The following is a 16,701-nucleotide window of genomic DNA, read 5'->3' as shown; positions in this document are numbered from 1 at the left end:
CAACCAGATGATCTGGTTCTGATGTGTTTCAATGATTGGACCCCTTGGTAGAGTACAGTTTCTTGCCTGAAAAATGTCCATTATTTGTGACCTGTGTCAGTTTAAAAGCAGCCTGCCATCAATGATCCTTCCCATATCCACACTTGTGAGTTACCAGATGACAGTCAGGGAGTGGGAAAACGCTGGCTGGCTTCCACCTGACTAAATCTCGACTGCATGGAATCCATTATGGGTTGGGAATTGAACAACGTGCATTTATATAGCGACCTGACAGCATGAAACATCCCAGGATGCTTTACAAGAGGTGGATTGAACTTTCCCTGTCTGTATGACCAAGCCAGTCTCAGATAAGCTGCTGAGAAACTTTAAAGATCATTCACTCTTTCAGGATTCTGTAATTAATCCAAGGGCTGCCGACTATAGTTGAGAAGCAGAGCGTTGCTGTGGGGAAACTGCAGACAGTGAGGTGGGGGTGAAAAATTGGATAACTCCACCAAATAAGCAGTGTCGGCACAATGGGCTCCTTTGCTGTATCCATCTGTGTAACCAACAGTACACTTTGTTCCTGTTTTCCAGCAGGAACCTCTGGGTTTATAGGTTGCGCCTCTCCATTCAGTGAGGTGTCCCTTCTCGTTCAGTTCCACAAGAATGAAGAGTCCTAACATCCCTCTCTACATTGCTGTGCTCATCGTGCATGTGGCCATGTGGTGGGTGTGTTCAGACTTGACACTCATTGACTCTGAATGTATAGACTTACAGAAGCTTACAGGATGCTAACAGGCCTGGATAGAGTGGACATAGTTTCTGCTGGTAGGAGCGGAGGGACGACACTCTAGAACTGGGATGAGGAGGAGTTTCTTCAGCCAGAGGGTGGTTAATTTGTGGTACTCATTGCTGCAGAGGGGTGTGGAGACCAAGTCATTCAGTGTCTTTAAGACAGAGGTTATTAATTGGTAAGGGGATCAAGGGCTGCAGGGATAAGGCAGGAGAATGAGGTTGAGAGACATATTAGCCATGGTCAAATTGATGGGATGAATGGTCTAATTCTGCTCCTCCATATTATGGTCTTATGGACACTTTAACAGGAGGACATCATGACTAAATCCAATCAAATATTCTTTGGCTCTTTGATGCACTTTGGGATATATATCTTGTGTTAAAGGTGCTATGTTGGTGTATGTTGTTGTCGTTGTCGTTGAACTTAGCTAATGGTCACACATGAACTTTTCACCAGTCCCAGCAAATGATAACCCAAAGCAGGCAAACGTCCTTTTTGATCCAGGCTCTGTGATGAATGGAAACCGAATTAATATCTTAGTGAGATATAAGCCAGTTCTGAAGAAGAGTCATCCTGGACTCGAAACATACGGTTTCTGTCTCCAACAGACCTGCTGAGTTTTTACGGCATGCTGGGTTTCTCTCGGATTTTCAGCAGCTGGACTGGTTTTGCTTTAAAAACACTTTCTGCACAGACCAGGCATCAAGTCTGGAAGCTCATTGATGTAAATAGTTTGCTGGAGAGCAGCAGAAACCCACTGAGACTGGAGCAAGAGGAAGACATTCAGCCCCTCAAATGCATTCTATCCCTTTCATTTGATCCTGGTTAACATGTATTCAAACTTCCCATCAGAACTGAGGACTAATGAAACTCATGATCGTGACTTCAATGATGTCCTGAGGGCTGACTGAAATGCTCTCTGTGCTAAAATTACCAATGGTCCTTTCTCTCTCTCTCTCTCTCTTCCTGTGGTTACTACAACTTCCTGCCACAAGAGCAACTTAGCGAGCAGTCAGCTGCAGAGATTTAACAGAAACAGGAAATGTCAGTTTGAGCGGTTCCCATCATGCATAGTGAGCAGACAGAAAGAGAAAAAAAAATCCCAGTGAGTCAAAAACGTGAAAAGTCAGTGGTTAATAAACTTAAACCAAATAAAGTTGGGTGAAGTCCGACAATGAGGGCACTATTTTACCAAGTGTTGTACACCTGCTGAGAGCTACGCCCAACACCCCCAACTCCCCTGGCCCTGGCCCCATCCCCCACCCCTAACACACACACAAACAGACAGTCTGGCTCTCTTCCCCAAGTGGCTGATCCCCCCAACCACATCTCCTGAGATGCCTCTGGTTTAACATACGAACATAGGAAAGGAGGTGGCCATTCAGCCCACTGAGCTGACCAACCTGCTCATTCACTGTCTGTCTGGGAGAGAGACATAGCTAATTGTTATTGTTGTCAATACAGATCTGATCAGGTGCTTTTACTTCACACTGGCTTCACAGAATAAAAGCAATGCATAGAATTTTACAGTACAGAAGGAAGCCATTCGTCTTCTCATGTCTGAACTGGCTCCTGAAAGGGCTACCCACCTAGTCCCATTCTTCAGTCCTATTTCCATAGCTCTCTAAATTCATCGCTTCCAAATATATATCCAGATCTTTTTCACATGGAATCCGCCTCCACCACTCTCCCAGTCAGCGTATTGCAAAACCTAAAACAAGTCTCTCAGTAAAGAAGTTTCTCCTCACCTCGCTGCTAGCTCTCTTAGTGACAATCTTGACACTGTGACTGCTAGTTACTGACATACCAAGTACTGGAAACAGAATATCCTTCTTTATAATTGTTCATAATTTTGAAGACTTCAATAAGGTCACCTTTTAATCTTCTCTGCTTTCAGGGCACTGCCCATTCAGTATTGATCTCTATTAGGCGCTAGGCCGATGTAGAGTCAGGTGATTCGCAAATCACCAGGGCCGGAATGGGATGGAGGGGGAGCTCCACTAATGTCAGAACAGAGTAAGTCAAGAAATTCAAAATGAGTGGCTATAACATTGGCTGTGAAGGTGGCCCTTTAAGGTTCATGGTCGTTTGTTGAGACCTTCTCGTGACCCTCAACAAACCGGTTGCTCCAACTTACACTAAAAACTTGCCTTCATTTCATGACTGACTGTCTGTGGCATGTTGCTTCTTTGCTGCCTGTTTTCTTCTTGCTGTCCAGTGCAAGAATCAGGGAGCATTCTATTAGAGAAATGGAGTTACCTCATACAGCATCCAGCAAGAAAAAGGACACTACTGACATAGAAATATATACCCAAATGATTTTCTTATTTCTCCTTTTCCTTCTGTTACTTTTAAACATCTCCTTTCTCCTGTGGGAAAGGGCTTGGCATCTCCCCACGCTGGCTTGACGGAGATCCAAATCTCTTGTCAATGTCCTCACCTTCCCTGACAAAATGGGTGAATGGACCCTAAACCAACTGGGGCTATGGCTTTGGATAAACACTAAGTGAGTATCCCTTGGTCTAAATTATTTCCCATTTCACACAGCTCATATCTCAAAAGGTAGCCAGTTGCCTCTTGTCCTTCCAGCCTTTGTTTAGTGCACTCTTTCACAGTTCAACTAAACATAATCCACAAGGGCAGCATAACCACAAAGAAACTTAAAAGCATTACCACATAGTTGAAGAGATCAGTGAACAAGAACGTTCTCCCAAAATACTACCCCGGTTCGTTCAAAACACAACTTGATTTGTTGCTGCATTCTAACTATGAACAGTATTTACAGTTGAACTGCCAAGCATAATATTGTTGCACCCAAGAGAAGACTAACAGACTGTTTGTGTGTGGTTGGTTTACACAGTATACACTCTGTCACTCCTTAACCATACACAAGACCTTACACAGCAGATTTTAACAGCAGCATGCAGGGAATACAAACAGGGAACCACACACGTAGGGCTAATGCATCTGTCATATGGGCTATTTTCAGCAGTTGTCAAATTTGGACATTTATTTATTGTACAAAAGTCAGTGAAGCCACTAGAATTATTCAGTGGATTGGCACCAATGCACTGCATGAGGAATCGCAGTTAAGCTGATATGCTTTAAACGTAAGTTTTGATAGGTACCAATGTGCGATATCTGGAATTCACTGTCACAAGTGCTCCCACCACTATCGCTATGGTTAAGACCAAACCAATCCGGCAGTGCTTCAACCCACTATCACAAGAGTTCTCAAAAGTGCCAATGGAGGAGGTCTCCCGCCAGGACAGTGGGCTTCCATGATGATGATTGACATTAACGCCATTTTACATTTTACTGAACCTTTACCTCAATGCTGCTGTGCTGGAGCCTATTCCACCAGGCAGGTACTAACTCTGACTGCTAAAGTTGGCAAAACAGCCCGTAGTGTTTGGTTTCAGCTGGTTGTGGTGGACTGCAAGGCAATGGTTGCAACGACTGGCACTCTTTTCTTTCAAAGGGGATCTATACCCAAAAAGGGGGAGAAATGTGCAGGGTTGCGGGGAAAGAACGGAGAACTAAAACTAATTGGATAGTTCTTTCAGAAAGATAAAGTTGTCATAGTCCCACCATACCACAGGACTGCTCTCTCATTAAAGAGAGATGACTGGTGGTGGTTTAACCCGAGTGTCACCATGTGTTAGGTGAGAAGGAGAGTCCTTTATGATAACCTCAGCCAGTGCCAACCCCATTGACATTCTCCTGCTACAGGCCCAGCCTTCATTCGTACTGCTCCACCATTTCATTCTACTCGGGAACTGGATCCTAATGTATTTAAAAACTTTTTGCTGGGTGAGGTTTGTTTTAGTCCTTAGCAGCAGCGCTATTTCTTGATTGTTGGCTGATTTTTGAGATTCCCGTCCATTGGACCAAAGTATTATAACCTAAGAATTGAATTTAGACGATAATGGGATAACCCCCAGAGCAGTGCTCCAGCTGCCACTGTGAATCACCATGCTACAGCCTGACTATGTTCCCTCAGCCCCTTGCAAGCCAGATTCAGATTGTGTACATGCTGCACCCCTCAGTTTAGTCAAAACCAGGGCTCAATGTGTTACAGGCAGGAGGAGGTGTGAGTGAATGAGCTTGAACATAAACAGAGGAGGGCAGGAAGAGGGCACCAGGTAGAGGTGAAGAGAGGAATGTGACCATTACTAATTCTTTCAACAAGTGAGATGGCAGGACATGTTGAATAAAACATGTCAAATCTTAGGTTTTAGTAACGGGGCAGAGATTACAAGACCAAGACAGTTATGGAAAACTTTTAGACTTCAGCCTTAAATGAAGTAATAACTCCATTCCTGGGCACCACACTTAAATGATGGCTTAGTGGTATTATCGCTGGACTGTTAACCCAGAGACCCAGATAATGATCTAGGGACCCGAGTTCAAATCCTGCCATGGCAGGTGGTGGGATTTGAATTAAATAAACATCTGGAATTAAGAATCTAATGATGACCATGAACCCATTGTCGATTGTCGGAAAAACCCATCTGGTTCACTAATGCCCCTTAGGGAAGAAAACTGCCATCCTTACCCAGTCTGGCCTACATGTGACTCCAGACCCACAGCAATGTGGTTGACTCTTAACTGCCCTCTGGACAATTAGGAATGGGCAATAAATGCTGCCTAGCCAGCGATGCCCTCATCCCGTGAATGAATAAAGGAAAAAGAAAGTTGAAGACATGAGAGGGTTTACAGAAGAGATTCACAAGAATGGTTCCAGAAATGAGGACCTTCAGTTTCATGGATAGATTGGAGAAGTTAGCACTGTTTTCCTTGCAGAAGATAAAGTTGAGAAATTTGATAGAGGCATTCAGACACTTAAAAGGACTGCACAGAGTGGATAGGGAGAAACTGTTCCCATTGGTGGAAGGGTCAAGAAATGGGATGGCACAGATTCAAGGTGATTCTCAAAAGAAGCGATAGGGAGATGAGGAGAAAAGTTTCCATGCGGCGAACAGTCAGGATCCAGAATGCGTTGTCTGACAGTGTGGTGGGGATAGATTCAATCAAGGAGGAATTGGATTGTTGTTCGAAGAGGAAGAATGTGCAGGGTTATGGTGAGAAGTGGCAAGGAGTACAGCTATGATGAACTGCTCTTTCAGAGCTAGGGGAAGCACGATGGATCAAATGGTCTCCTCTTGTGCTGTAATCTTTCTACAATTGTGAAAGTGAAGACTGTCAGACTCGAACTGACCTGGGCTGAATGATACAGCTCGGCACCAGAAATGCGGTCTCACCAACAAATGCAAGGAGATGGGTCAAACTCATGTCACTCACCAGCTGTATACAGTGACCCATGGAGATATCACATGATAGATGGACAGGCCTCTGCTAACATAGACTCCAGGTTCAAATGGATGATTGCACGCATTTCATAATATGCTCGAGGTGAAGTTGTTAAGTAGAGTTGGTGGGCATTAGGGTAGTGTATCACATGGACAATCACAAGGCACTTGGGGGGAATGTTAATCATGCTCTGTGCAAGCTAGAACACCCTTTTAATGCAGCTATTTATCTGTTTTGAAAGAAGACCATTTAATATTTCAGGTCAATCTGTTTCCTGTCCACAGACGTTACCTGATTTCCAACATTTCTTGTTTTCAATTTCAGATTTTCAGCATCTGCAGAATTTGTATGTTAATTCCATACCCTACTTCACTAATCACCATCCTACAACTCGAATCTCCTGTCAGACGGAGCTCGTGAAGAAGCTATTATGAATTGCTGAGAGTGCTCTGCTTTGTCAACATTGCCATTGCTTCAAACATTTTTCTCACTTCAGTATAATGCAGCAGCAGAAATAGCACTTGCAATCCAACACTCACTGGTGACTCAGAGGGTGAAGTCATGTTGTGTTTGGTCACTTGCTGTGATATTGAGCCCACCTGAGATTAGAGTGAATGAACTGATTTCAATTGGAGGCCGTTTCGGACTGGTACAACTAGCACATGGTGTCCCCTGAACTGGAAAACTGCTGTCTAGGGACCGCTGTATGAAAATATGATCATTACCTCTTTTGTGAGGTTACAGCAGCCTGCTGAACTATAAGAGGCAGTACAAAGCCATTTGGCCACTGTACTTGATGGTCCTTATGCACGAGTCCTCCTGGACTGACCTATCCCCTCCCTAACTCCCCACCTACACTCACCTTTACTGGCTCCATCCCCACCTCTTTGACCTGTCTGTCTCCTCTCCACCTATCCTCTCCTCTATCCATCTTCTATCCACCTCCCCCTCTCTCCCTATTTATTTCAGAACCCCCTTCCCCTCCCCCATTTCTGAAGAAGGGTCTAGGCCCGAAATGTCAGCCTTCCTGCTCCTCTGATGCTGTTTGGCCTGTTGTGTTCATCCAGCTCTACACCCTCTTATGCATGACCTCCCACTTTTAGCCTACTTCTTCGAATACACTGACAATCCTTTCTTGCACATGCGTTTATCTAGCTTTTCCTCAAATGCATCAATGTTATTCTTTATTTTTCTACAGGATGGGGTCATTGCTAGCAAGGCCAGCATTTGTTGCCCATCCCCAATTGCCCTGGAGTTGAGTGGCTTACTAGGGCACGTCAGAGGGCAGGTACGAGTCAACCACATTATTGTGGGACTGGAGTCACATGTGGGCCAGGCCGGGTAAAAATACCAAATGTCTTTTCACATAGACCATATATGTAGTAATTACCTGGTCAGCCTCACTGAGACGAACGTTTATAATTACAAGCTAGTTTATTTATTGAATTTAAATTCTACCATCTGCCAAGATGGAATTTGAATCCATGTCCCTAGAACATTATCTTGGGTCTCTGTGTTACTAACACAATGACGTTAGCACTCTGTCACCACTTTCACAGCTAACCTCTGTGATACATAGGGACCTAAGAGCAGGAGGCGGCCATTTGGCCCTTTGAACCTGTTCAATAAGATCAAGGCCAAGTCTGGGTGTGGTCTTGACTGCACTTTACTGTCTGGCTCCTAGCTTTGGAGTGCCCTGCTGTGGGAGCATCCTGTCTACATCCAGCCTATCAAGACTTTGCATAATCTCAAAAACCTTGAGCATGTCATCACATTGTTTCCCCAGGTTCTCTTTCCTAGAAAGAAGAGCACTAACCTTTCTCCAAGTGCGGCAACCTCTTGGTTCTGATGTCATCCTGAAAAATATCTTTATCTGAACTTTCTCCATTATATCCATACACCTCCTGCATAAAGCTAAATGACTGAAGTGATTTGTAAATTAACTGACAACATTAAACACTGACAAACTGTGGAGCAGTCAAGCAAGACAAGTCATTTCCAATTTTCTTCTTTGAAGGAAAGTGATGAATTGCCTCTTGGTTAACAGTCTTGAGAGCTGGGAGCATCTGTGTGGAATTGTATCCATGTACAAGTCAGCACTCCTGAGAATGGATGGAGGGGGAGGTGCTGAAGGCTTCAAGCAGAAGCAGTTCAAGACACTCACGAAGGAAGCACTTTTCTCAACAAAGATTTCACTTCCCTCGGTTCACTGCACCAGAGCAACTGAAGCTGATGCTGCCATTAAAAGCCTTCCATAAATGACGGTAACATTTAACTTTAGGAACCCAAGAGCTTTGTAAAATGGAACAATTTACTGCACCTCGAGAGCATCGGAGCTTCCTTCTCTGCTCTCGGAAGAATTCGTTTGCAGAGCTGGTCCCGGCTGGGTTCGCTAAACCAGCAGAACGATGCTTGCATCTTTTAATTTAAAACGCAATAAATGTTTGACAAGCAAACCGAGAAACTTCGATGCACGGGCCACCAATAGATTCTTCTCTTGATTGGATTACCAGAATGCAAATCAGATAAAGGCAAACAAATTCTGCTTGTTTTTGGACCCCAGAGAATCAATTATTCTTTGGGAAAGAGCATAAAAAAACAAATATTTGCGTCTGCTGTTTTCCAGCAGAATTATGAGCATCTCTCTGTCATAAGCACTGCCACCTCACTACCAGGCTAGCTTGCCTTATTAAGGCAGCCTTCCATGCACAGACTGAGACTGAAGACAACTTTTTTTTTTACTCTCCAGCATCTGAACCGATTTGCTTTATTGAGCAGTATCTTAATAAGACAATTAACTGGAACACTGATTGCTGCTGCTCCCAGTCTACTTGGATAATAATTTGATTAATCCATTAAGAATGGAGTCATGCAGTGCGTGCGTTCACTTGCACTAATGTGGAAATGCGTGGGACTCCACATGTCGATTTCCTCTTTTATTAACAACATCACACAAAGAGTTAAAACCCTCGAGAGCAAGGCAACTAATATCAGCATCTCCAAGCAAGCAGAGCTGGAAACTGTCATCCATTCTGATAAATACAAAAGCTTGAGCCTAAGACCTTAGAGCTGCCAACATCCTCAGGAAAGATCCTCACCCTGTTCCAACAGCTAATCCTAGACAGCAAACAGGAACTGAATTCATCGGGCTGGAGCACAAGGTCAGAAGATTACCCCAAAATGCCCCCCAACTGGTCAATATCACACTGCTTTTGCAGGAGTTCAGAGTCCACATATTGGCTGCCACATCTCCTGCATTGCAAACAGTGACTACACTTCTACAAGTTATTGGCTATAAATTACTTTGAAACACGATCCTGACATAAAATGCCCAGGCTAGCCTACAGCAGAGGAATAGGATTGGGTGCCAGTTCCAAATAAGCAATGAAGGCAGCACAATGGTACAAACATCAATGGAAGAGTCACAGTATTAACGTTGACCAGGGGAAGCCCTGTTGAAAGCAGGTCTTGATGGGGTTGCAAGGATAGAGAATTGAAACTGCAATATTCCAATGCTGTCATCAAACCCCATTTGCTTCAAATGCTGGTGAGTGCAGGTCGCTCCTCGTAGAATCCCTAGAATCATCATAGAATCCCTACAGCGTGGAAGCAGGCCATTCGGCACATCGAGTCCACACCGACCCTCTGAACAGCATCCTACCCAACCCCATCCCCCTGCTCCTATCCCTGTAACCCTGTATTTCCTGTGGCTAATCCATCTAGCCTGCACATCCCTGGACACTATGGGTAATTTAACATGGCCAATCCACATAACCTATTCGTCTTTGGACCGTGGAAGGAAACCAAAATGCCCAAAGGAAACTTATGCAGACATGGGGAGAACACGCAAACTTCACTAGATAGTCACCCAAGGGCGAAATTGAACCTGGGTCCCTGACGCTGTAAGGCAGCAGTGCTAAGCACTGAGTCACTGTGCTGTCTTCCTGTCCCATCTCACACATTCAAAAGAGAATGAAAGAGGCTGAGGATTTGAATTTCATTACTAAACAAATTTTACCATATAAATACTCGAGACTGATTTCAGTAAACTATCTATTTTTCTGACTGTTTCATGGTTGGGGGGATTGCTGGGAATGTCAGCATTTGTTGCCCATCCCTTAACGTTGTTGAAATGAATGGCTTGCTAGGCCACTTCAGCGGCCAATTAAAAATCACCCACACCACTGTGGGTCTGGAGTCACATCTGGAGGCAGGACCCGGTTAAGCATAGAAGGTCATAGAGTCATACAGCATGGAAACAGACCTTTCAGTCCAACCCAGTCCATGCTGAACATAATCCCAATCTAAACTAATTCCACCTGCCATGAAGATTAGTGAACCTCCAGGGTTTTCACTACAATCAGTGGTAATTTTACTACCACTATTACCAAGACTAACTTTATAATCCAGATTTTACCATTTGAATCTTAATTCCGTCTGCTGCTTCATTTGGATTTGAACCCATGTCCTTGGAATACTAGTCCAGTGACATGACTATTTCTTCACCATCTTCCCCAGATCCTAGGGGCCTCAGACTGAACTGTCCATGATATTTCCATGTACTCACCTGCCTGCTTTCACTCCGCCAAAGCCCATTAACAGTTTTGGTTGGCGCGATGGTCACCACAGGGGGGGTACTGGGAACGCTGTGACCAGCTGTCGGGACAAGGATGGGTCCAATCGGGCCTCTTTTGGGTGTACTGGCAGGAGAGCTGTGATTGGTTGCTGGGGAAGAAACCGGTGAGGACTCACTGCTTATTGAAGAACCTGCAAAACAAACAAACAGACAAAAAAATGCTGCAAACAAGTGTCTGGTTTCCAAAAGCATCAATTTATGCCGCCAGTTACATTGTTTAGCCAGATAATGCAGCAGCTATTTTCCACGTAGCAAGTTGAAACACATTAACAGTGATACAAGTGACTTAGGCCAGTGCTGATTGTGAGCATCACTGAACTATCAACTCTTCAAATAATAAGTGGAAGAAGGTCTAACAGTATGATCCCTCTCACTGTTACACTGGATCAACAGGCTAGACTACAAACTCTTGGATTCAGAATTACACCCAACCTTCTCATTCAGGAGGCAAAAGTGTTTGCAACTGAGCCAAATTGGTGTTTAAACATTGAAGCCAAATTTAATAGTTGAGGGAAGTTTATGTATCCATTTGGTCACACATCCGTCCCATTTATGGGATTCCGGTGCACCCCATTCCAAATGAGCACAAACTTCTCCTTTTGCCTCTGGTGAAGTCTTTTTCTAGTCCTAGCACTTGCAAGTCCTCGAAGAGACCTACAGGTTGCAAGGTTTGAAATGCAGATGCAACAAGATCGGAAGGCCCTTCATTGGTGAAATTTTTGTTGAAATGGATTTGCATTCTATCAAGGATTAGGTGTGACCTACATTCCACTTGTAATTGTGTAATATTCATTACTCTCATGTAAGGAGTGACTGGACTCTCAGCCAGAGAGAGCTGGTGCTCCTTCTGTTTAGGAAAGACTTCGCCACCGTCCACTCACCCCACCCCAACCCCAGCAGTTTTTCAAGACAGAGTAACTAATCCTACAGATGACTCAGGCTCTGTAAATGTGCAGGTTTGCTCCCTCAGATGGAGATCAGATCATCTTTTGAACCCCTACTTGAGAAAGGATGCTGGGGTTTGTTTGCCAGTAGAGTGGCTTTGGACCACTTTGTATCCGCAAAACATGTGTGTGTGTGAGAGAGAGTGCGTGCGTGTGTGTATGTGAGAGAGAGTGCGCGCGAGTGTGTGAGAGAGAGAGAGCGCGCGTGTGTGTGTGTGAGAGAGAGTGCGCGTGTGTGAATGTTAGTGTGTACGTTTGTGAGAGTCTGTGTGTGTGCGTGTGCACGTGTGAATGCGCGTGAGAGTGTTTTGTGTGAGTGTGTGCATGTGTGCTCATTTGTCTATATGAGTGAGTCAGTGCAAGAGCTAGTGAGTGTGTATGAGTGTCTATGCGAGTGTGAGAGTCCGAGTTTGTGTGTGTGTTGAACGGGGACTGTTGAAATTAAAAGTTCAGAGCTTCCATGGGTTCACAAATGGCACTCAAGCAAGCTCAATTGGTACTAGTAAGCCATCATTTCTGGAACAGGGAACATGGTGAGTGGTGGGGGGTGGGGGCAGTGCATTCCTCTGAAAATGAAGAGAAATCAGTTTCAAGCAACATGGAACCTGAACTCAGTTTTCCGCAAGTTTAATTTACATTGGAAATAAGCAGGAACAGCCAGAAATCTCAGGGCATTTGCTTTGGATGGTTTGTGGGTTTTTTTGTATGTGAGGCTTAGGCTCGCAGGCAGTATTGGATGTTCGATAGAAGGAGCAGCAGTGAGCGTAAATCACAAATACAGGAAAGAAAATATACCAAGGTAAATAAAATGTAGAACGGTGATCATTTTTTCCCCTCACATTATATGCTGTTTGATTAGAAGTGAGTCACTGTTGAAACGATGTATGATTGACAACTGACTACTATGTCCATTTTGTCTTCAGATTTCTGCCTATCTCTCCAAAAAGAAGATGAATCATGACTGGCATGGTTCCATGATAATCCTCCAGTATAGTGTCATAGAGATGTACAGCACGGAAATAGGCCCGTTGGGTCCAACTTGTCCATACCGACCAAATATTCTAAATTAATACAGTCCCATTTGTCAGCATTCGGCTCCATATCCGTCTAAAGCCTCCCTATTCATGTACCCATCCAGATGCCTTTTAAAAACGTTCATGCAATAAGTTAGCCCTAGACTGGTGTTGTCCAGTTAGAGTCAGTGGCTAGCCACAGCTGGGGCACGGTGAAACCAACTTCGTCACATGTACCAACTTGTGTTCAAAACACCTATGCCCAGTCATACAATACGGTTGCCTGTACTGTGGATGTGTATATTTACTGAACTGACACCTACTGCCATTCAGTAATAATATCTCCGAGATATTAACAGGAAAAGACAGGATAGACAAAGATAAACTATTTCTACTGGTTGGGGATTCTAGAACTAGGGGCACACAGTCTGAGAATTAGGGCCAGACTATTCAAGAGAGATGTTAGAAAGTCCCTCTACACACAAAGGATGGAGGAGGTTTGGAACTCTCTTCCACAAACGGCAGTGGATGCCAGACCAGTTGTTAGTTTTAAACTGAAATAGATAAATCTTTGTTAAGCAAAGGTGTTTAGGGATATGGGCCAAAGGCTGGTATATGCAGTTAGGCCACAGATCAGCTATGATCTCATTGAATGGCAGAATAGGCTCAAGGGTTGAATGTTCCTATGTAACAGAGTGAAGCACTGGTATGCTGCTCTCTGACTCATTATGTATCAAAGAAATGCACAAAAAAGTTCAAATTCACTTCTATTTTAGGTGGCAATATGGAGGCCACATGCCTAATAATGAAGCCTGCTCTTTATTTTGTGGTTTCTAATGACAAATGGAATTACCCAGAAGTGGATTCCTGATCCACCATGTGGCTGATGGTCCATCATACAAGACTACACTGTGCTGGACAGTGAAGGCCAGTGCAATGTCTGTCAGTTAAAAGACAGTGGGGGATGTGATGGGTTATATCTGACTCCAATCCGGTCTGTACTTAACACTGCACACAGGCCAGAGGGTTTTGTAGTGCAGATCTCACACAGCTGCCTTCAAGATGATGTAAACCTTATGAGCTGAAACCAAGGATGAGAGACCATTGCTTCAATCATTAAAATTAAAACAGAAATAAAGATGTAGGAACTTACTGGTAAGCCCCAAATAAAACTTACTGTAGACACTGACTCTGGGCTTGCACTTTCCAACCCTAATTTCTAATTTACCCAAAATTGACATGAGAGAACTCAAGGGTGGGACTGGCCTGAAAATCTATAACTTAGGCATTCCTAGCTCACAGATGGCAGCCCAGCTTGCATTGTGCCTTTACTGAATTGGGAATAAGATGGATACCTGTAGTGACTGCGTCATGAGAGAAGTCACATGACCATGGCAAGCCAAGAAGCACATTTTTTTTTTGTTTTTCTTCATGGGATGGAGGCTATTGCTCATCGCTAATTGCCCACAATGCTGAGGCCTGGAGTTACATTGGCCTGGCCAGGTAAGGAGAGCAGATTTCCTTCCTTAAAAGGACATCAGTGAAGCAGATAGGTTTTCATTACCATTGACAATAGTTATATTGTCGCCATTAAACAAGATTATTACAGAACATGACCAAATTCACATTTCACCAAACCAATGTCCCCAGAGCATTATCTGGGGTTATGGATTACTAGGCCAATTATATTAGCACTGTACCACCATCTCCTCCAACCACAGTATTGAACTTCCACCCAAGCAACCCCCTTTCGATGAAAAAAAAATTTGCATGCACCATCATTTACACTGCAAAGTAGCCACATCACTCACTATGCAAACAACTCTTTGCATGCATTAACAAAGCTGTTTGTTATTGCAGTTACTCCCCCTTTTGTCAGTCTCTTTACACACACGGCAGGATCATGACTTGTTGGATTTCCCTCCAATGTCTGCAGGTTCGAACATTGTTCCTGGTTGGAACAATGCGCTCCCTGGTTCAGTTTTGAAATCTTCTCAGCAGACCTGGTCAATGTTGCAACAAGTGTCTATCAGATACTCCAGTTTCATTGTATGCTCTTGTTCTGCTGTCTTCATCACAATAGTTACAAACTATTTTTCCCCTTTAGACTTGAATTGGCAACCTGCTCTAAGATGTAAATTAAACCATCCAAGTCTTCATCTGACATCTCAGTGGTAGCCCACACTTGATTTGACAGTCATCGTTCAACACTTCTGTCACAATCATCTCTGTATGCTTCTTCGACTTACTCCCAGCTAAACACTCGAATGCAAAGGGCTTTAGCAACTTGCAGTTAAAAAGCTACTTTCTCCACACAGGGCACGCTTTCTCTGTTTGATGTGATGACCTCCAGGGCAGCACAGTGGCTCAGTGGTTGGCATTGCTGCCTCACAGCACCACAGGCCCAGGTTCGATTCCAGCCTCGGGCACTTTCTGTGTGGAGTTTGCATGTTCTCTCTGTGTCTGCGTGGGTTTCCTCTAAGTGCTCTGGTTTCCTCCCAAGTCCAAAGGCGTGCAGATTAGGTGGATTGGCCAAGCTAAATTGCCGATAGTGTCCTGAGAGGTGCAGGCTAGGTGGGTTAGCCATGGGGAATGCAAGGCTAAAGGGACAAGATAGAGGGGTGGGATGCAGTTTGGAGGGTCAGAGTGGACTTGATGGGCTGCTTCCATATTGTATGAATATTTAAAACTTGCCCTTCAGCCTTGATCTTTCTGCTGGCCTTTCTGTAAATACTTCTAATCTTCTCTTGCACTTCGAAGGTCTAGGAAGGTTATCAAGATCATGAACAGGTCTGAGTCACTTATCAAACTGGTGCACAGGTCTGGGCTGTTTCACCACATTGTGCACAAACCCATCTGTTTTCCCAAGTATACTGTGCAGCTGTTGGTTATCAGCTAACAACTTCTACACAACTTCTTCTTCAAAAATGAGGTTTTCTTTCCTTAGTAGTCATGCTGTCATTGTCGGATCTCTTGAGCCTAAGATCATTCTATCTTTGATGAGATCATCTGGGTGGTGCCTGAATTCACAGGATTATGTGAGGTGTGATAATGCAGTCCCATACTGATCATTGGGTTCTTCTTCATCCTGAACCCTAATATTGTACACACATCATTCATAAGTCACATTCACTTGGGATCCAAAGCATGGCTTTCAAATTCTGGGCTGTCTTATTCTTTGTTCTTAAGAAAGGGTCGGTTGGAATACACTTTGCAATAGTTTCTTTCCATCAGTGATAAAAGTGTAGTTACTAGCAGCTGCTCTGGCTTGTTAATTAAATAACTAGCAATCTTGCGGGTTTGCCACTGCGAATGGAAAATCTGCCAGTTCTGTTTCATATCATCCTTCCTTTCGACTGGAGCCAGGAGACAAAGGTTTATAGCCAGTGATTCAGCCTCAGCCTGCTTCTTTATTCAGTCTTTCTTTTCAGTGGCTTTTAGCAGCTTCTAGCAGCTCTGAACATTTCTGTGTTCCTCTTTCAGTAGCTGTGCTTCCATACAGCTCTTCAAAACATAATCTTAGTTCCAGTTCTGGACATCGTCTTATGAGCTCACATGACAGAAGTCTTGCTAGTACCATTTTTATTGAACTTGCTGTAAGATGGGTGCATGTAGCCTCATAGCATGGGTTGTATGGTTCATTCCAGAAATCACATTAGCACAGTATTATATTTCCCTCCAAACCGTCTAAAGAAATGGAGTATACGGCACAGAAAGAGGTCATTCAGCCTGAGTCGGTTCTTTGAAAGACGCGCCTATATTAGTCCCATTTCTCTACCTTTTCGCTACAATTGTTATCTTTTAAATTATCCAATTCTCTCATAAGATGTACAATTGAATCTGCTTCCTCCATCCTTTCAGGTAATGTAATCCAGATCATAGCAACAGTCTCGTCACAAAGACCAACGTACAATGCTATTTAAATCAAAGCTATAACAATTGGACCTTGGCAGCATCGTTAAGTGCACTTGGAGAATTACCATGCTGGGGCATAGAGGTGCTTTTCTGCACATACTT

At 43.9% G+C, this 16,701-nt stretch overlaps 1 protein-coding gene across 1 annotated transcript in view; it reads right to left on the bottom strand.

Annotated features, from left to right (window-relative positions):
* Positions 1-16,701, bottom strand: part of gse1b (Gse1 coiled-coil protein b) — a 603,644-nt gene that overhangs the window by 14,827 nt on the left and 572,116 nt on the right. The window contains exon 4 of the mRNA XM_048605591.1: positions 10,659-10,858. Within this exon, the coding sequence (XP_048461548.1) occupies positions 10,659-10,858 (200 nt within the window). The remainder of the gene's footprint in view (positions 1-10,658; positions 10,859-16,701) is intronic.

Source organism: Rhincodon typus, chromosome 15 (assembly GCF_021869965.1).
Source record: "Rhincodon typus isolate 14 chromosome 15, sRhiTyp1.1, whole genome shotgun sequence".
NCBI classification, from domain to species: domain Eukaryota; kingdom Metazoa; phylum Chordata; class Chondrichthyes; order Orectolobiformes; family Rhincodontidae; genus Rhincodon; species Rhincodon typus.
The sequence above is the reverse complement of the archived record's forward strand: the minus strand, read 5'-3'. Positions and strand labels throughout refer to the sequence as shown.